Source organism: Mesoplodon mirus, assembly GCF_964341445.2.
Source record: "Mesoplodon mirus genome assembly, chromosome: 7".
Lineage (NCBI taxonomy): Eukaryota > Metazoa > Chordata > Mammalia > Artiodactyla > Ziphiidae > Mesoplodon > Mesoplodon mirus.
Window position 1 is genome coordinate 74,632,778 of NC_138983.1, and position 15,440 is coordinate 74,648,217.

Here is a 15,440-nt window from a genome sequence, read left to right on the forward strand (position 1 = left end):
CACGTGTCAGTCAATGCAGAGACAAAGTTTCTTTGGTTACCGTTCGGATCTCTACTCTTGAAAAAGTTGGCAAGTCAGGTTTTGCATCCAATATTTTCCGAACATTTTTTTCCATCCCGAGGGTCTTTAAGTCTAGAAATGATTCATCCATGTGGTCCTTGTGATCTATAAAAGAAATAATTTACACTCAAAACAAAGGCTCAGGAAGAAGTTACTGCATGTAAAAGTCACAGCTGCTATTTACTGGACACTTACCACAGGCCAGTACTAATGAGCTCACCATCCTCCCTTGGCAGGTGAGGCATCGAGGCCCAGAGAGGTGACATGACTTGTCCAAGGCCACACAGCTCATATGAGGCTGCAGCCTCCCAGGGCGGGGGCACTGAGGGGGAACCTTCGGCCACAGGTGTGAGGATGGACTTGAACCCAGGCTTCTGTGTCCTAGCCCAGGGCTCCACCCAGCAGCAAGCTTGGTTTCTTGAAAGCCCTATTCCCTCTAAACAGGGTATTTATCCTGGGAAGTTCCCCAAGGTTGCTCCTTGCACAGCATGCGTCTATGAAAAAGTTTCCACTGGGCCACAGTGAAATAAGAAAAAGAAGGACAAGGTTCTGAGTTTTTCATGAAATCCTGTTTATTTAATATCAAGGCCTGCTCTTGACTCTGAGCTCATGCCTACACATCTATTTTTTTTCCTGCCCATCTTTTTTTTATAACTATGTTTTTTTAGTTATGAAATGATGGGGATAGAAGATGGTGGTCCTGGCAAATTGGTTAGTCCCTAAAGTGAACCCTCAAGTCTGGGGCCCATGGTTCTCAGCACAGAGGGATGACTAAGCAGGAGGAAACTTACTTGACAAGCTGGCCTTCTCAAGTTCTTTAATTCGCGCACGAAGCTCAGATAAGGCCTTTTTCTGACACTGAATGACTTCCTCATGTCGGGACCCTTTGCACTTGGCTCCTAGATCACTGAAGGACTGCTCCTGTGGCCAGAATGGTGAGGACAGCAGCTTTATCAGTGATCACAATCTCACTCTCTTGTATTTGAAGAAACATGAACAAATCATGGATTAGCAGAAACCCTGTCACTTACTTAGTACCTTGGAAAATATCATTACAGGGCTTCAGCAGAGAAGGAATTTAAAAATTTCATTTCGAATACAAAGTCACATCTAGGAAGATTTCCAACTTTCCTACCTACTTAGCATCATTATAAATAAGAGATCCCCCCTATGTTCCCTCCCCATGTTTTATTTCTTTTTTTCTTCTAATGTTCTTCTAAGCTTGGGTTTCCACTTGTTGTCATTCTGGTCTCATCTCTGAACAATCACATCAAATTTGCTCCTGGAGGGGCTTTTTTTTTTTGCCTGCACCATGAGGCATGCGGGATCTTAGTTCCCTGACCGGGGATCGAAACCGCGCCCCCTGCAGCGGAAGCACAGAGTCTTAATAACTGGAACACCAGGGAAGTCCCTGGAGGGGCTTTTATTTATTTATTTTTTTTCTGCGTTACGTGGGCCTCTCACTCTTGTGGCCTCTCCGGTTGCGGAGCACAGGCTCCGGACACGCAGGCTCAGTGGCCATGGCTCACGGGCCCAGCTGCTCCGCGGCATGTGGGATCCTCCCGGACCGAGGCATGAACCGGTGTCCCCTGCATCGGCAGGCAGACTCTCAACGCACTGCGCCACCAGGGAAGCCCCAGGTGGTTCTTATCGGCCAACTTGGGGAAAACCTTCTTCTCAGACTTTGTGGCTGAAAATGTAGTCTGCAGAGCTGTGCTATCGGTACCAGCTGGGAGCTGTTCAGAAATGCAGAATCCCAGGCTCCCCCCACCCGAGACCTGCTGAGTCAGAATCTGCATTTCAACAACATCCCCATATGATCCGTGGACACCTTTGAGTTGAGAGGTGCCACTGTAAAGTATCCTCTAATTGGCTGGTTTCTGGAAAAGTAAGTAGCAGTTTTGGCCATGTGTTTCCCCTGATATGCATGAAGAGAAAGACTGAAATACTATTGGTTGGTCTTGCACTCACTGAGACACAAACCAGGACCCGCAGTAACGACTGGGATTTGTATCAATAAAATCAGCTGCGGTATATAAACAAAGTACCATTTCTAGACATTTCAATAACCTTGCCTCTTCAAGTTGATCTTCAAGTTGATCTCTGAGTTTTAGGATTCAAGCTTCATGTTAATTCCTCCTACATCATTCACCCTCTTTAATTAATTTAGTTCCCAACAAGGAGTTGCTGAGATTCCTCCATCTAAGTACATGCCCTCTGTTTCTCATAGGAAAGCCCATTTCATCAGTTTCCAGTAGTAAAGAGAAGGACGGGGACCACCTTACCGATTCCTCTGCCATTAGCCGCTTGACTCTGGCTTTCAGCTTCTCCTCTTGCTGCGGTCTTTCCTCGGTCAGCTTCTCCTTCTCTGCCAGATGCTGCTGTAACTCTTCTTGCAGCAAATACTGCTGAGTTTCCCGAGAACTGCTGATCTTCATCTGAAATGAGGGGAAGGGGAACTGCAGCTGATGGGGGACAGGACTAACGCAGGAGTCATTTCCACTACCTTTGGGGGCGGGACAAAGGTTCACGAAACTTTCTTCAAAACACAGAAAAATGATGCTTAGCTTAGTAACTAATAGCGAAGTAGTAGAGCATCGTGGTTAAAAGCTCAGACTCTAGATCTAGATAGAATCTCAGCTCTAGTTCTTTCTAGACACTTCTTCGTATAGAAAATAAGTGGGTGAACTAAGGCAGGCTGTCTTCCTCCTCATTCATCCCTGCCGGCCGCTTGGGTGCGGGATTCCGTGGAGAGCATGGGCCCGTGAAGGGGCTCTGCAGCACGCCTACCTGACCTACTGCCCTTTCCAAATTGGCTTTAATGAGGTTTGCTCTGTTCCTCATTTCTTTCAGCTGAAGCAATTTCCTTCTGGAATCCTGCCGAAGCTTCTCTTCAACCTGAAAGGATGATGAAACCGAGGGCTTGCTGCTAATGTGATCATCATGCCCTCTGGGGAAACTCTTCTGGGGGGGCTAATGGCAGTGGGGGAGTCCCTGAGGGGTAGGGACAGCTGCAGCCCAGCAGCAGGGGTCACAGGCATGCACAGGGTGGAGGCAAACTCACAGGGAGTTGCCCCCTATGGGAAAGGGCCGAGCTCTGCACCCGGGGCTCAACTATGTTCTACCGCACACTCCCATCCCAGCTCGGTCCCTAACCAGCCGTACGACACTCGGAAAGTTACTTCACTGCTCCGTGACTCAGTGTCCTCATCCGTCAAATGGGGATGATGATACTAGTATCACTGCATAGAGTTATTGTGGGGATTCAATGTTTGGAATAGTGCTTAAGGGCTCTGTGAGTGTGTTAAGTACCGTTGTAACCTATGAAAGGTGGACGGGAATGTCCGCCATACAGTCTCGTTCTAATAACTCGTGATGGGTACTTGGAAATGTTATGATTGGGTTTATTATCATAACTGTTTGTCGTTACCACTTTGAGCACACTCACTGGTGGTAACCTCTCTGGAGGCTTGCCAAAGCAATGTCTATTAAGAATTGCAGCCTGCAAAGGAAGGCCTTTAAAGTGGAGAAGCTTGCCTACTTTTCCCCCCTTGCTTGGGTAACAGTCAACACACGGTAAGCTTGGGCGTGCTCCACGCTACCCTTGGCTGGCCAGTGTAGGCCTCGCAGCTGCTCAGTTCTTGGATGCACCTGCTGAGCCCTGGGCCCTGGCACTAACAGGAAATGAGGCAAACTCTCGTAAATAAATGGAAAGTTTTTGTGCTGAAACAAATTCACAGGCTGTTTTTTTAGGGATCTGAAGAGGGGGATCACAGGGATGTAATAAAAGACCCAGAAAAGCCCTTAAGAGCTTTCTTCTGAGTAGTGTGGTCCAGTGGAAGAGCCTCTACCCAGCTCCGTTACCTTGGAAAAGTCATCTAAGCTCTCTGGGCCTTAGTTTTCTCCCAGGTCTAAACATGCTCTGACTTCTATGTCAGCAGCCTTTTTCATATGCTGCAAAAGCCAAGTCCAGCCTTGGACTCTGCCCTTATCTGTGCTCTGCATGAACAGCCCCCGTTCCCGTCCCCAAGCCTCAGAGTCACCTTCAACAGCCGCCCTGCTCCCTCTCTCACACTCGGGGGTCTCACGCCTGTCCTCCAACCCCTCTCACATGCAAGCTGGACTGTGACAAGTGGCCTCCTCGCCTCGAGTTTAGTTTCTTCCAGTGCAATCTTAACGGTACTGTGAGAGTTACCCAGCTGTAAGGCAGCTCTGTCCAACAGAACTTTCTGCAATGATACAGGTACTCTGAGCGAGGCTGTGTTGTCTAATATGGCAGCCACCAGGCACATCTGGGGATCGAGCACTCGAAATGGGGATGGTGTGACGGAGGAACTGAACTAAGAATTTTAGTTAATTTTCATTAATTTCAGTGTAAACAGTAGCATGTGGCTGTTTGCTACGCCAGGGTCACTGAAGTCAGACGAACCTGGAGTCAGACAAAACCGACTGTGCCATTGGGCTAGTTACTTTACTAGTAACTAGTAGCCTTGACTTTCTCATCTGTAAAATGGAGAGGATGATTTCTAGATCACAGCGCTGTTGTGAAGATGAAGAGATGAAATGTTCAAGGTAACTCCTAGTACGTGAGAAATTGTAACTACCATTTTCACCCTGATTACTGTCCACGAAAGTCATTGCATCAGTCACTTGTTCAGAAGCCTTAGTAGCTCCCCACTGCCTGTGTGGTACAGAGCTCAAGCACCTGAACTAAGGCAAAACACCAAGCCAGGGATTCAAGAAGCCCCTACGAACTCAACGAGGTAAATAAAACTGAATCCACACCTAGATAAACCATAATAAAACTGCTGGAAATCAAGGGAAAAGACAATCTTAAAAGCAACCGGAGAAAAAGACAGATTATGCAAAGGTACAACAGTTAGGCTTACAGATGACTTCTAAATAGAAATAATAGGAGCCACAAGACAATAGTGACATATCTAATGCTGTATCTAATGTGCTGAAAGAAAAGAATTGCCATTGTAGAATTCAATACGCAGTCAAATGTGTTTTAAGAGTGAAGGTTAAATATACATCTCCAGACAGACACACAGGCACATTTGAGAATTTGTCATCAGCAGAGCCACAATGAGGGAAAACATTAAAGGGTGTTCTTCAGACACAAGAAAAATGAACCCAGGTGGGTGATCAGAGATGCAGAAAAGACAAGCAACAGTAAGGGTAATGTGTGGATATGATACTGACTATAGAAAAACACTAATAATGTCTTGTGGGGTTTTAAGTATCAAGAGGAGTTTAGAAAATTACAGCAATGGCTTATAAATCTGGAGGGGGTAAGTGAAGTTAAGGTGTTTGAAACTCATTGCACTGTCAAGGAGAAGGGCATAATTATCAACTACTATTGCCTCTTGGTAAGTTAAGAATGCAGGGCTTCCCTGGTGGTGCAGTGGTGGAGAGTCCGCCTGCCGATGCAGGGGACATGGGTTCGTGTTCCGGTCCGGAAGGATCCCACATGCCACGGAGCGGCTGGGCCCGTGAGCCATGGCCGCTGAGCCTGTGCATCCGGAGCCTGTGCTCCACTACGGGAGAGGCCACAACAGTGAGAGGCCCGTGTACCGCAAAAAAAAAAAAAAAAAAAAAAGAATGCATATTGTAGTCTTCAGGATGACTACTAAGAGAATAGTAGAAGAGTGAAAAACTTAATTAATGTGTGATTTTGGTGAGTCAAGGATGAATGCTATTGTCTTACTATTACTAAGAGAATAGTAAAAAAGTGAAATATTTCCAAGCTAATAGAGGGGGAAAGTGGAATAAGAGAAAACCATCCACTCAGAAGGAGGCAAGAAAGGAGAGAAAAAGGAACATACCACAGATGGTACATCTGGTATTGAGCAAGAAGGTAGATTTAAACCCCAGTACACGAGTAATTACATAATATAAATGGACTAAAAGTCAAAGATTGTCAAACTGGATTTTGTAAAAATGATACGCTATCTGAAGGCATATGTCTAAACCTTAAGACAAAAATTGACAGAGAACATATGAAAAAGATATGGTATGAAAACTCTAACCAACAGAAAGCCAGTGGTGAAGCTAAATGACAAAGGAGACATTAAGGGAGAAACACTACTAGAGATGAAAAGGGATATTTCATGATGATCTAAAGTTTTGCTCTACAGGAAGTATTAGGATTCTAAATTTATATGCACCTAGTAACACAGCCTCAAAATATATAAAGCAAAAATCGTTCATATTAAAAGAAGAAACACACAAATGACAAACATGTTGAGATTTTTAAAAACATTCTCAATGATGGAACAAAAAGACAAAAAAAAATCAATATGAGAATTTAAGTTGGATCAACATCATTGGCAAACTTGATTTAATGGATCAATTCTTTCTTAGATAATTTCACAATTAAGATCTGAAGGCAGTCTAGGGTTGTGGTTACACACAGGAGCTTTGGAGTCAGGCAGACCTGGATTCAAGTTCTGCCACAACTACTTTATGCAAGTGAACTTGGATAACTTCCTTCACCTCTGTGAGCCCCAGTTTTCCCGACTGTAAAGTGGGGTTAATACCAGTATAGACCGCATGGGGTCATTGTGAGGATGAACAGAGATGATGCAGGTGGAGTGCTGGCCCCAGAGTGGTTCCCAGGCCGACCTGTCCCTGCCATACCTTGCTCTTTTCCCACAGCGTCATAGAGATCAGGCTCTGCTCGGTACTGCTCATTTTCAGCTCCACCCTGAGCTTCCTCATTTCTTTTTCCATGTCATGGATTTGCTGAAAGAGTTCCAACAACAGGGAAGTCAACTTCACAACTCATTTCATCCGGTTCAGTAAGGCAGAAACCTAGTCTGGGATTCGCTTAACTCCTTCCCTTGGGGGACAATTCCACGTATTTGAGGCAAAGTAGACTTTCTTTCAACGGATGCAATGAAAGGGCTGGGTGAGGGAAAATTTGAGTTTCTTTTGAAGATCAGCATGGATCCTGGATTAAACAGTACAAGATACCTATCCACTCATTAGAGTCTCTTTCCTTGGGGCACATTTTTGAGTTCAATCTAAATAAGGGCTGTTTGGAAGACACAATGGGCACAGTTTGGAAGAAAAGAACAATGACATTTTTCTTTTTTCTCATTTGAGGCAGAGAAGTGTGCTCCTGACAGAGAGAAGAACACATGTCTCCTGCTCCCGTCCCAGGCACCGTCCTTCCCAACGGATGGAAAACGTATGCCTGGTGATGTGCACGAGGGTTCGGGCCGGTACAGGGGGTGAACATTTACATTGAGTGGTCATCTTCTCATTGTATTCATTTTTATGTTCACCTTCCATACAAGGCCAGTGATACATTTGCTTTTTATTTTGTTTTTATGAATTGTTGTAAAATTGAATGTATTTAAGTAAAAATACTTCAAGAAGAGTTGTGTTAATAACAGTGCTCAGGGCCGTGATAAAACTTGTGACAGTGGATCATGAAAGTCTGGGCATCACAAGTCCAGGGGTAGGGACCACGGTGAATTTCTAGCAGCATATGGTGGCCACCTCCCATCCCTTTCCCCAGGGGAAACCTGATGAGGGGCCTTGAGCCAACTGCCCAGAAAATCTGGGGAGAGTGTGTTTTCCATGGTCTTTTCACCCATCTCTTTGAGGCCAGCAAATCAAAGAATTAGGAGACTACATTAACAGACAAACACCCAGAAAGCCCCAGAGCTTGTGCTAGCTAATGGGCCAAGGAACCCCTCCAAAACCCTCAAGGCCACAATCTAGGCTTTCAGTGGACACCTAGGGGTCAGGAGGTTCAACGCACGGTTTTGCAGAGTTTTAACTCTTTCTCTTGGGCTTCCCACTTCTCCTTCTGGGCATCTTCCTTCTGTAACTCTTCTTTCAGCACTGAGCACTGTGGAGAAAAAGGACAAGGCCACGGGGGCTTGGCTGGGGGTCCCAAGTACCTGTGTTCATGCCCAGGAGTGTTTCCTGTTGTATAACCCAATCACACCTCTGAATTCTGAGAGGCGAGACCATTTGTGTGATGGGAGCATGGGATCCTGCAGTCCTTCCCAGTTCACCCCTCTCCTGAGTTCTGAGGAATAGAGCATCTAAGTTCCTCTTCAAAAGCCAGCAAACTTCACTGCAGGGGAAATCCAGCTTTGTAGAGTCTGGGGACTTAGGGTGCAGGAATTGGGATGTTTTCACGCTGTGACCAGTGAGGGCGGAGGGGGCTGAGCCAGTGAGCTCAGGTCCATCTTAGGGCTTTTGTGCAGGTTGCATCTCAAAGAAACAACTGCCCCGACTGGTGTGGAGGGGTAAACGGAGCTGTCTTGCCCGAGGGCGGCTTGGCAACAGGCATTAAGGGCATAAGGATGGATGTGCCTTCTTTTGACCCAGCAATTCCCACTTTAGGAATGTACCTTAAGGACAATGACTGGAGAAATAAGTAAATCTGTAGTTTCAAGGATGCTCTTCACAGAATTGTCAGTAACAGTGGAAGAAAAAAAAAAAAGAGGAAACAACCCAAGTGTTGTTTATAACAGCAGACCACTTTATAACACTGGATACATCCAGGAGAAAGTATGTAGCTTTTAAGACGAATGATAAGAGCGTTGATTTATTAGCACGGGAAAATAGTAAGCATTTAAAAATTTAAAAAATGTGCATAGTATAAATTCACTATAAAATGATTGATTGATTGATTTCTAGGCAATATATAGAAATAAGACTGGAAGAACATACATGAAAATATTAACACTGATTTCTCAAGGTAGCATTTCCTCTCCTCTCTTTTTATTTTTTCTTCTCAATGTCATCTACTTATTTTTCTAAAATTAACACACATGATGTATGTCATTAAAAAAAAGGCATCTCAAATGTTCACAAGAGCAGTACCCTTGGTGATGACGAGCCCTTGTGCTATTGGCCAGCACAGTCTAGAGGAGAAGGGACCTCATTCCAAGGTCAACGAGGAAGGGGAAATGGGGACATAAATCATCCAAATGCATTTCAGGAGGTAGAAGAGCCAAGCAGGTGCTGTCTTTGCAGATTCCTTCTACTTAGCACCAGCTCTGCATCCCCTTCCCGTCCCCAACACACACACACACACACACACACACACACACACCACATTAAACAGCTATAGCACATGCCTGGGAAGACACTCTGCTTGGGAGAAACGAATGCAGAGGGCTTGGCCAGGCAGCCGACCTCGGGCAGAGGCAGAAGAGCACAACGAAAACCAGCCTCCCACTTCTCAGAAAACGATTTTGTCATCCCCATTTCACACATGGGGAAATGGAGGCCAAATAAGTTACAATAAAAGAAAGCTCTGGGGTGGGACCCTGGTCTGTCTGATCCCAAAGCTCGTGCAGTGCCTTTCACCAGCTCCAAACTGGGTATGGTACTACGTACCAGGTATTACTTACTGTGCCTTTTCCTTGGAACCTCAAGATCTGTTCTCACCCCACCCCCATGCAGACCTAGCTATCGGGTAGCCTCTGGGAATCTCTGAGTTGCCACCTGAGATGAAAGCTTTGAGGTTTTACCTTGACTCACAGAAACAGGCACATCATGCAAATACTGAGAAATCTTATCCTATAGAGGCAGGATTCTAAAGTTAGCATTGAAGGCAAGATTTGCAAAGGGTCAAAGTTACATGTACAAAGCTCTTTGCTTGCCTACCACGTTCATCTTCCATAGAGACATTCCACACACTAGAGTCTAAGGAAGAAATGAGCGTCTGCGTGTTTGCATCTGGATCTTCAGACGTTCTGCTGTGAAGACAGTTATGAGAACCAGCGGTGCTGGGACCACGATGCAGCCGTGTGGTCATCCGTGCTCACAGGGAGATCGTATTCTGCTTAATATTAAACTTTGCAATGGCAGTATATGCTCATAGGTGGGTTTGTTGCTGGGATTAAACAAACTCATTTATAATAGGGGTTAGAAAATGTTTGCTGGATTTGAAAATCTATTATGCTTCTTCTGAGCCACATACACGCTGTCCTTTGAAAGGCTTCAGAGAAGTTGGCCACCTGCCCAGCAGCTACCCTCCCTGTGTCCTTGGGCACTGGCCTCATCTCACCACCGTGTGTCATGTGACTCCACTGTGTCTGCTTTTCGCAGCTACAATTTGCTGATGACCCGACACTCACTCTGGAGCTGAGGGCTTCGAGCTGGTGATCCTTTTCTTTGTTCTCACTTTTCAGTTGATTCACCTCCTGTTGTAGTTGTTGAACTTGACCATCCTTTACTAACACGTCTCTTTGCAAAGATGACACCATCTCTGTAAAAGAACCAAACCAAACCAAAACAAAAGACTCATGGAGGTCAAAGAGGCAAGAAGGATTCTTGGCAACACCATGGCTCTCAGCCAACGTTCGGACAAGACGTTCAAAACCCGGGCCACCACCGGTGCCCGCCTAGAACTGGGGGGCTTTTTGCAAGGGTCCCAGAGCAGGAATGGGAATGAGAGCAAAGTCCACGGAACAGGGTTTGAGGCTTCAGTGAGAATGAGGGGCAGTCAGCACCAGCGAGAGGAGAAGCCTTTGGGGGCCCCTTGTGGGCACAGGCCAGGCAAAGCCGGGAGGAGAGGCCACACCATGGGCCTGGGGAACAAAGGCCCAGCACAGGGAAGGTCCGGGAATTCTTCTCCAGAGGCCAGGAGACGGGCGTGTGGCAGAGGGAACTGCTGGACACTATTGATGGGGTGGGTGGTTGGTTTCACACTCCTCTGAGTTTGGACCCCTCTCTACCACTTATTAGCTTGGTGGTCTTGGACAAGCTATTTCACCTCCCACTGTCTGTCCCACACAGAGTTATTGTAAGGGTCAAATGATGCGGTATGTCCCAAGAACACAAAGTGGCTAAATTATGTTTGTTCCATGGCGCCTATGATTTTTCTCGGCAGCCAGCTTCCAAAATGGGCCCAATGATCCCTACCACCTAGAATTCATGCCTTGTGTAGCCCCTCCCACCCTGAATAGGGCTGCCATGGGTCACCAATATGATACTCTGGAAATGACGGACTGTTTCCTCTCAGGCTGGGTCATAAAACACACTGTGGCCTCCTCTTTGCTCTCTCTCGAATTACTCACTCTGGGGGAAGCCAACTGCTGTGTTGAGGAAACTCAAGCAGCCCTAGAGAGAAGCATGTGTGCTCAGGGACTAAGGCCTCCGGCCAATAGCCACATGAGCAGCCATTCTGAAGGGAGATCCTCCGGCTCCCCCCGAGGCTTTAGATGACATGACTGATGCCCCAGCCGACATCTTGCCTGCAACTCATGAGAACTAAGTCACCCCCCGCTCAAATTCCTGAACTACAGAAACTGGGGGAGATAATAAATATTGGTTGGGGTTTTATCCATTACATTTTGGGGTAACTTGTTATGCAGCAATAGATAACTACTCCATTACTGTAGTATCATTTTTTTAAACATCTTTATTGGAGTATAATTGCTTTACAATGGTGTGTTAGTTTCTGCTTTATAACCAAGTGAATCAGTTATGCATATACATATCTCCCCATATCTCTTCCCTCTTGCATTGTAGTATCATTTTGAATAAAAGTGGGAAGAAGGGTGCATAAATGCAGTGGTATTGGGTTATCTCCTACGGTTCTTTTCTTAAAAGAACATCAGGCCCAGTTTTAGTGGTAGGTTTCAATCAAGAATGTCTATGAAATAAAGCACAAAATGCTCCAGAATTTCAGTTTAAAAATGAGCTTTGCCTCCAGGACACAGTTCAGTTACTTGGAAATCCCTCTGGGGCTTGCCACACTTTGAGTGGGTCCAGCCCATCTCAAGCATTATCCCAACCCAGGTCTGTCCGACTCCCTGATCGGAGAAGGTGGGATCTGAGACAGGCTTGATGCTTGGATGAGGTTTCACTGGCCGACATACGGGAGGAAGGTGAGGACCAGCGAGTTCATCCTTCCATTCCTGGTGCCCAGAACAGCACCTAGCCTGGGGGAGGTGCTCAGAAAATATCTGAGGACATCCCAAGTGAGGGAGGAGAATAAGCAGAGACCTGGGGGCAGCAGGGGGTGGGGCTGGGTGTGATTAAGTTGCAGAGTGAGGCAGAAGAAAAGCACAGATTCATACAGAGATGGGGATTCACGTGCGACTCAATGCTGTGCCTGGCTTCTACAGCTGTGGGCATGTTTCCTGCTACGCGCTGGCTGCCTTCAGAGTGATGTGCCCCTCTGAGGCTCACTGCCTCCTCCCTGTCACCTGCTTCTCTCCCTCCCCTCGTCTGTGAGTGGTCCCATCCTCTTCAGGTCTCTAGGCATGTCAGTTTCGGCTTAAAAAACTCCACTGGATTCCCAACACCCTTGGAATAAAAACCCAGACCCCCCGACCCTGCCCAGCCCCACAATCCTCTGTTCACTCCACGCAGCCTCGCTTGCCCTTGGCTTGTCCTTGCCCACCTGAAACAGGTCCTCTCTAAAAGAAGGACATAGCCGTGGAGGATACAGCATAAACTGGTTAGAATCGGCTAGGTCCAAGGGGGCGTAAGATTCGACTTCCAGGGGAACTGGAGCCCCATTACAGGCTCATTGTAATACATGAGCAAAATGACACACGCACCAGCACCAGGACTGTTCCGAGGCTGACCATAAAGGTCAAAAAGTGGGTGGTGGGGCTTCCCTGGTGGCGCGGTGGTTGACAGTCCGCCTGCCGATGCAGGGGACATGGGTTCGTGCCCCGGTCCGGGAAGATCCCACATGCCGTGGAGCGGATGGGCCCGTGAGCCATGGCCACTGAGCCTGCGTGTCCAGAGCCTGTGCTCCGCAACGGGAGAGACCACAACAGCGAGAGGCCCGCGTACAGAAAAAAAAAAAAAAAAAAAAAGTGGGTGTTGGCCCAATTCCTGGAAATCCCCGCCTCTTCCCCAAAATATTAGAGTTGTCCCAATCCTCCCACTCATTAGCCTATAAAATTACCCAGCCCATAAAAACTAACCGCCCCATATTTGGGGGCCTCTAGCCTTCTGAGATGGCCCACACTCTGTCTGTGGAGTGTGTTTCTCTCTAAAGAAATCCACTTCTTACTTTGTCTCTCACTGAATTCTTTCTGCGATGAGACATAAAGAACCTGAGCTTTAGTAAGTCCCGAGACCAGATGCATGATCTCGATTAAAAGATAGTGGGTTCTGACTGGGTTCGAGTCCCAGCCCACGGGTTCAAGTCCCACCTGAGTTCCATGGTTGCACACCCACTAAGCTGGTCCCCCTTGGCCTCCCCCCTTGAAGCGCTGGCCACCACGACACACAGTTTATTTTCTCCACAGCACCACTGCTCTCTGAAGTGGGCTTGTTTATTCATCCATTTACTTTTATTGTCTGTCACCCCCTCCCAAATCTGTGAGTACAGGAATCTGACTGTCTTGCTTGGCTCTCCCTCCCCGGAGCCTGGAACGGGGCCTGACACCTAGAAGGAGCTCAAGAAACATGTGGAAGCAATGAAGGAATCCAGGGAATCAAAGCTCAGTCACAGCTGTGCATTGGCTGCCCCTCTCCCAACCCAAGCCCTTTATCAGGGAACCACCTCTGATCAAATTAGAAAATGGTTTCCTTTGGGCCCAGGTGCACTCGGCTGAAATGGGTGAGACTATGGGTGCCTTAAAGGAGTGACCCCATTTTGTCCATGCTCTAGTTTGCACTCAGGCTGCTTTGTGGAACCACCCAAGCCACAAGGCGACCTGTGTTCTCCCTGGTGGGGCCAGTGCTCAGGAGACCTTGTAGCCAAGAGATACCATTCTCTCAAATATTTACCAGGCCCTGCCCTCGGAACTGGGTGGCAAGAAACCTACACTGAGGGAGAACTCTAATGCACCGACACGGGTGATCCCTGAGGCTGCACCCATGTCACGGGCACAGGTGCGCGGGTTGACTGGTGATGTCTGCAGCGGGAGGGCAGAAGCTCTGGGGCCTGAATGCAGAAGGGCCTCACCTGACGTGATTGCGGCGTCCCTCCTTAAGTTCTCGGCCTCGTGCTTCAGGGAGGTGATTTCCAGGGTCTGGCTCAGCACCTGGTTGTAGCCTTGCTGTAGGGCACTGATCTGTGGAAGGAGGCAACACACAGTCAGAGGGGGTCAGCCAGGCCTGCAGGACACGCCGGTACTTCTCCAACGTTGGGCAAAGAGTCGGGCTGATCTTGGATCGGGGTGTTGGGGAAACCAAGGTTTTCAGTTGTCACTAGTGGAAGGGGCAGGAGGGGCCTGTTCCTTCAGTGACCACCATGTCATCGGTCCTCAAGACACGAACCTTATCTTTGTGGCCACCCAGGGGCTCCGGTGCTGCTGTCTTCCTATGACCTGTGGGTTTTCAGCCATAAATAGACCAGCTGTTGGTTCCAGATCATCCAGCACTGACTGGATGCACAGCAAAGTTCAAGAGCCGGGAGCAGGTTATGAAAGGAATTCCCTCTAATGAGAATAGAGGGTAGTTTATACCTCACAGAACACTCCAGAGTTTACAGAGCCCGTTCACACATGCTACACTGATACTCGTCACAGCGTTGCTGAAGGCTGACGTTCCCATTAATGTGCCCATTTTGCAAGGGAGCCAGGTTGAGACTCAGAGAGGCGAGGCCCCCTGCTCGGGATCACGCGGCTGGTCAGACGTGGAGTCTGATTCAAACCCAGTCTTTAGTTGCCTGGTTCCTCCTTCCCAGGTGGCTCTAGGAATGAGCGTGAGAAGTTGGAGGCTGTAAAGCAAGGCATGGACTCGGGAGCCGGACTGTGGCCTTCAAGTCCTGTCTCTGCCAGTTAACGGGCTTTGTGAACACAAGGAGGACACCATATTCTGTTTCCTTTTGTTCAGTCTGCACGCGGGGTGATGGTAGTCCCAACCTGATAGGATTGTTAGAAGTATTTTAATAAGTTAACATGTGTACAGGTGCTCAGATCAAGCCTGGCACACGGCACAGGGGGATGAGCTATGACGGTCCTCTCCTCTGACTACCCACGGGGTGTTTTCTTTCTTTTGTTTTGGGTTTATTTTGGTTTTTTTTTTGCTGTATGCGGGCCTCTCACAGTTGTGGCCTCTCCCATTGCAGAGCACAGGCTCCGGTCGCGCAGGCTCAGCGACCATGGCTCAGGGGCCCAGCCACTCCGCGGCATGTGGTATCTTTCCGGACCGGGGCACGAACCCGTGTCCCCTGCATCGGCAGGTGGACTCTCGACCACTGCGCCACCAGGGAAGCCCTCACGGTGTGTTTTAGCTTCAACTTCCCTCGTCCGTCTCTGGGGAAGGTAGTTGGTAATCTTTATGTGTGCATTTGTAAGCCTTGCCAGGCTCACTTAAACGCCAGTGTGGTTGTTATTAAGAGGAAATACAGGGGCTTCCCTGGTGACGAGGTGGGTGACAGTCCGCCTGCCGATGCAGGGGACGCGGGTTCGTGACCCAGTCCGGGAAGATCC

At 47.9% G+C, this 15,440-nt stretch overlaps 2 protein-coding genes across 2 annotated transcripts in view; both read right to left on the reverse strand.

Moving 5' to 3' along the window:
- LOC309807971 (forkhead-associated domain-containing protein 1-like) overlaps positions 1–15,440 on the reverse strand; it is a gene marked incomplete at both ends in the record, with an annotated part of 251,083 nt that overhangs the window by 12,501 nt on the left and 223,142 nt on the right. The window lies entirely within an intron of this gene.
- Positions 1–15,440, reverse strand: part of LOC309807972 (forkhead-associated domain-containing protein 1-like) — a gene marked incomplete at both ends in the record, with an annotated part of 78,550 nt that overhangs the window by 4,355 nt on the left and 58,755 nt on the right. Inside the window, 7 exons of the mRNA XM_082627983.1 lie at positions 41–165; positions 852–975; positions 2,857–2,958; positions 6,703–6,807; positions 7,835–7,924; positions 10,173–10,303; positions 13,970–14,078. Coding sequence (XP_082484109.1) covers positions 41–165; positions 852–975; positions 2,857–2,958; positions 6,703–6,807; positions 7,835–7,924; positions 10,173–10,303; positions 13,970–14,078 — 786 coding nt within the window. The remainder of the gene's footprint in view (positions 1–40; positions 166–851; positions 976–2,856; positions 2,959–6,702; positions 6,808–7,834; positions 7,925–10,172; positions 10,304–13,969; positions 14,079–15,440) is intronic.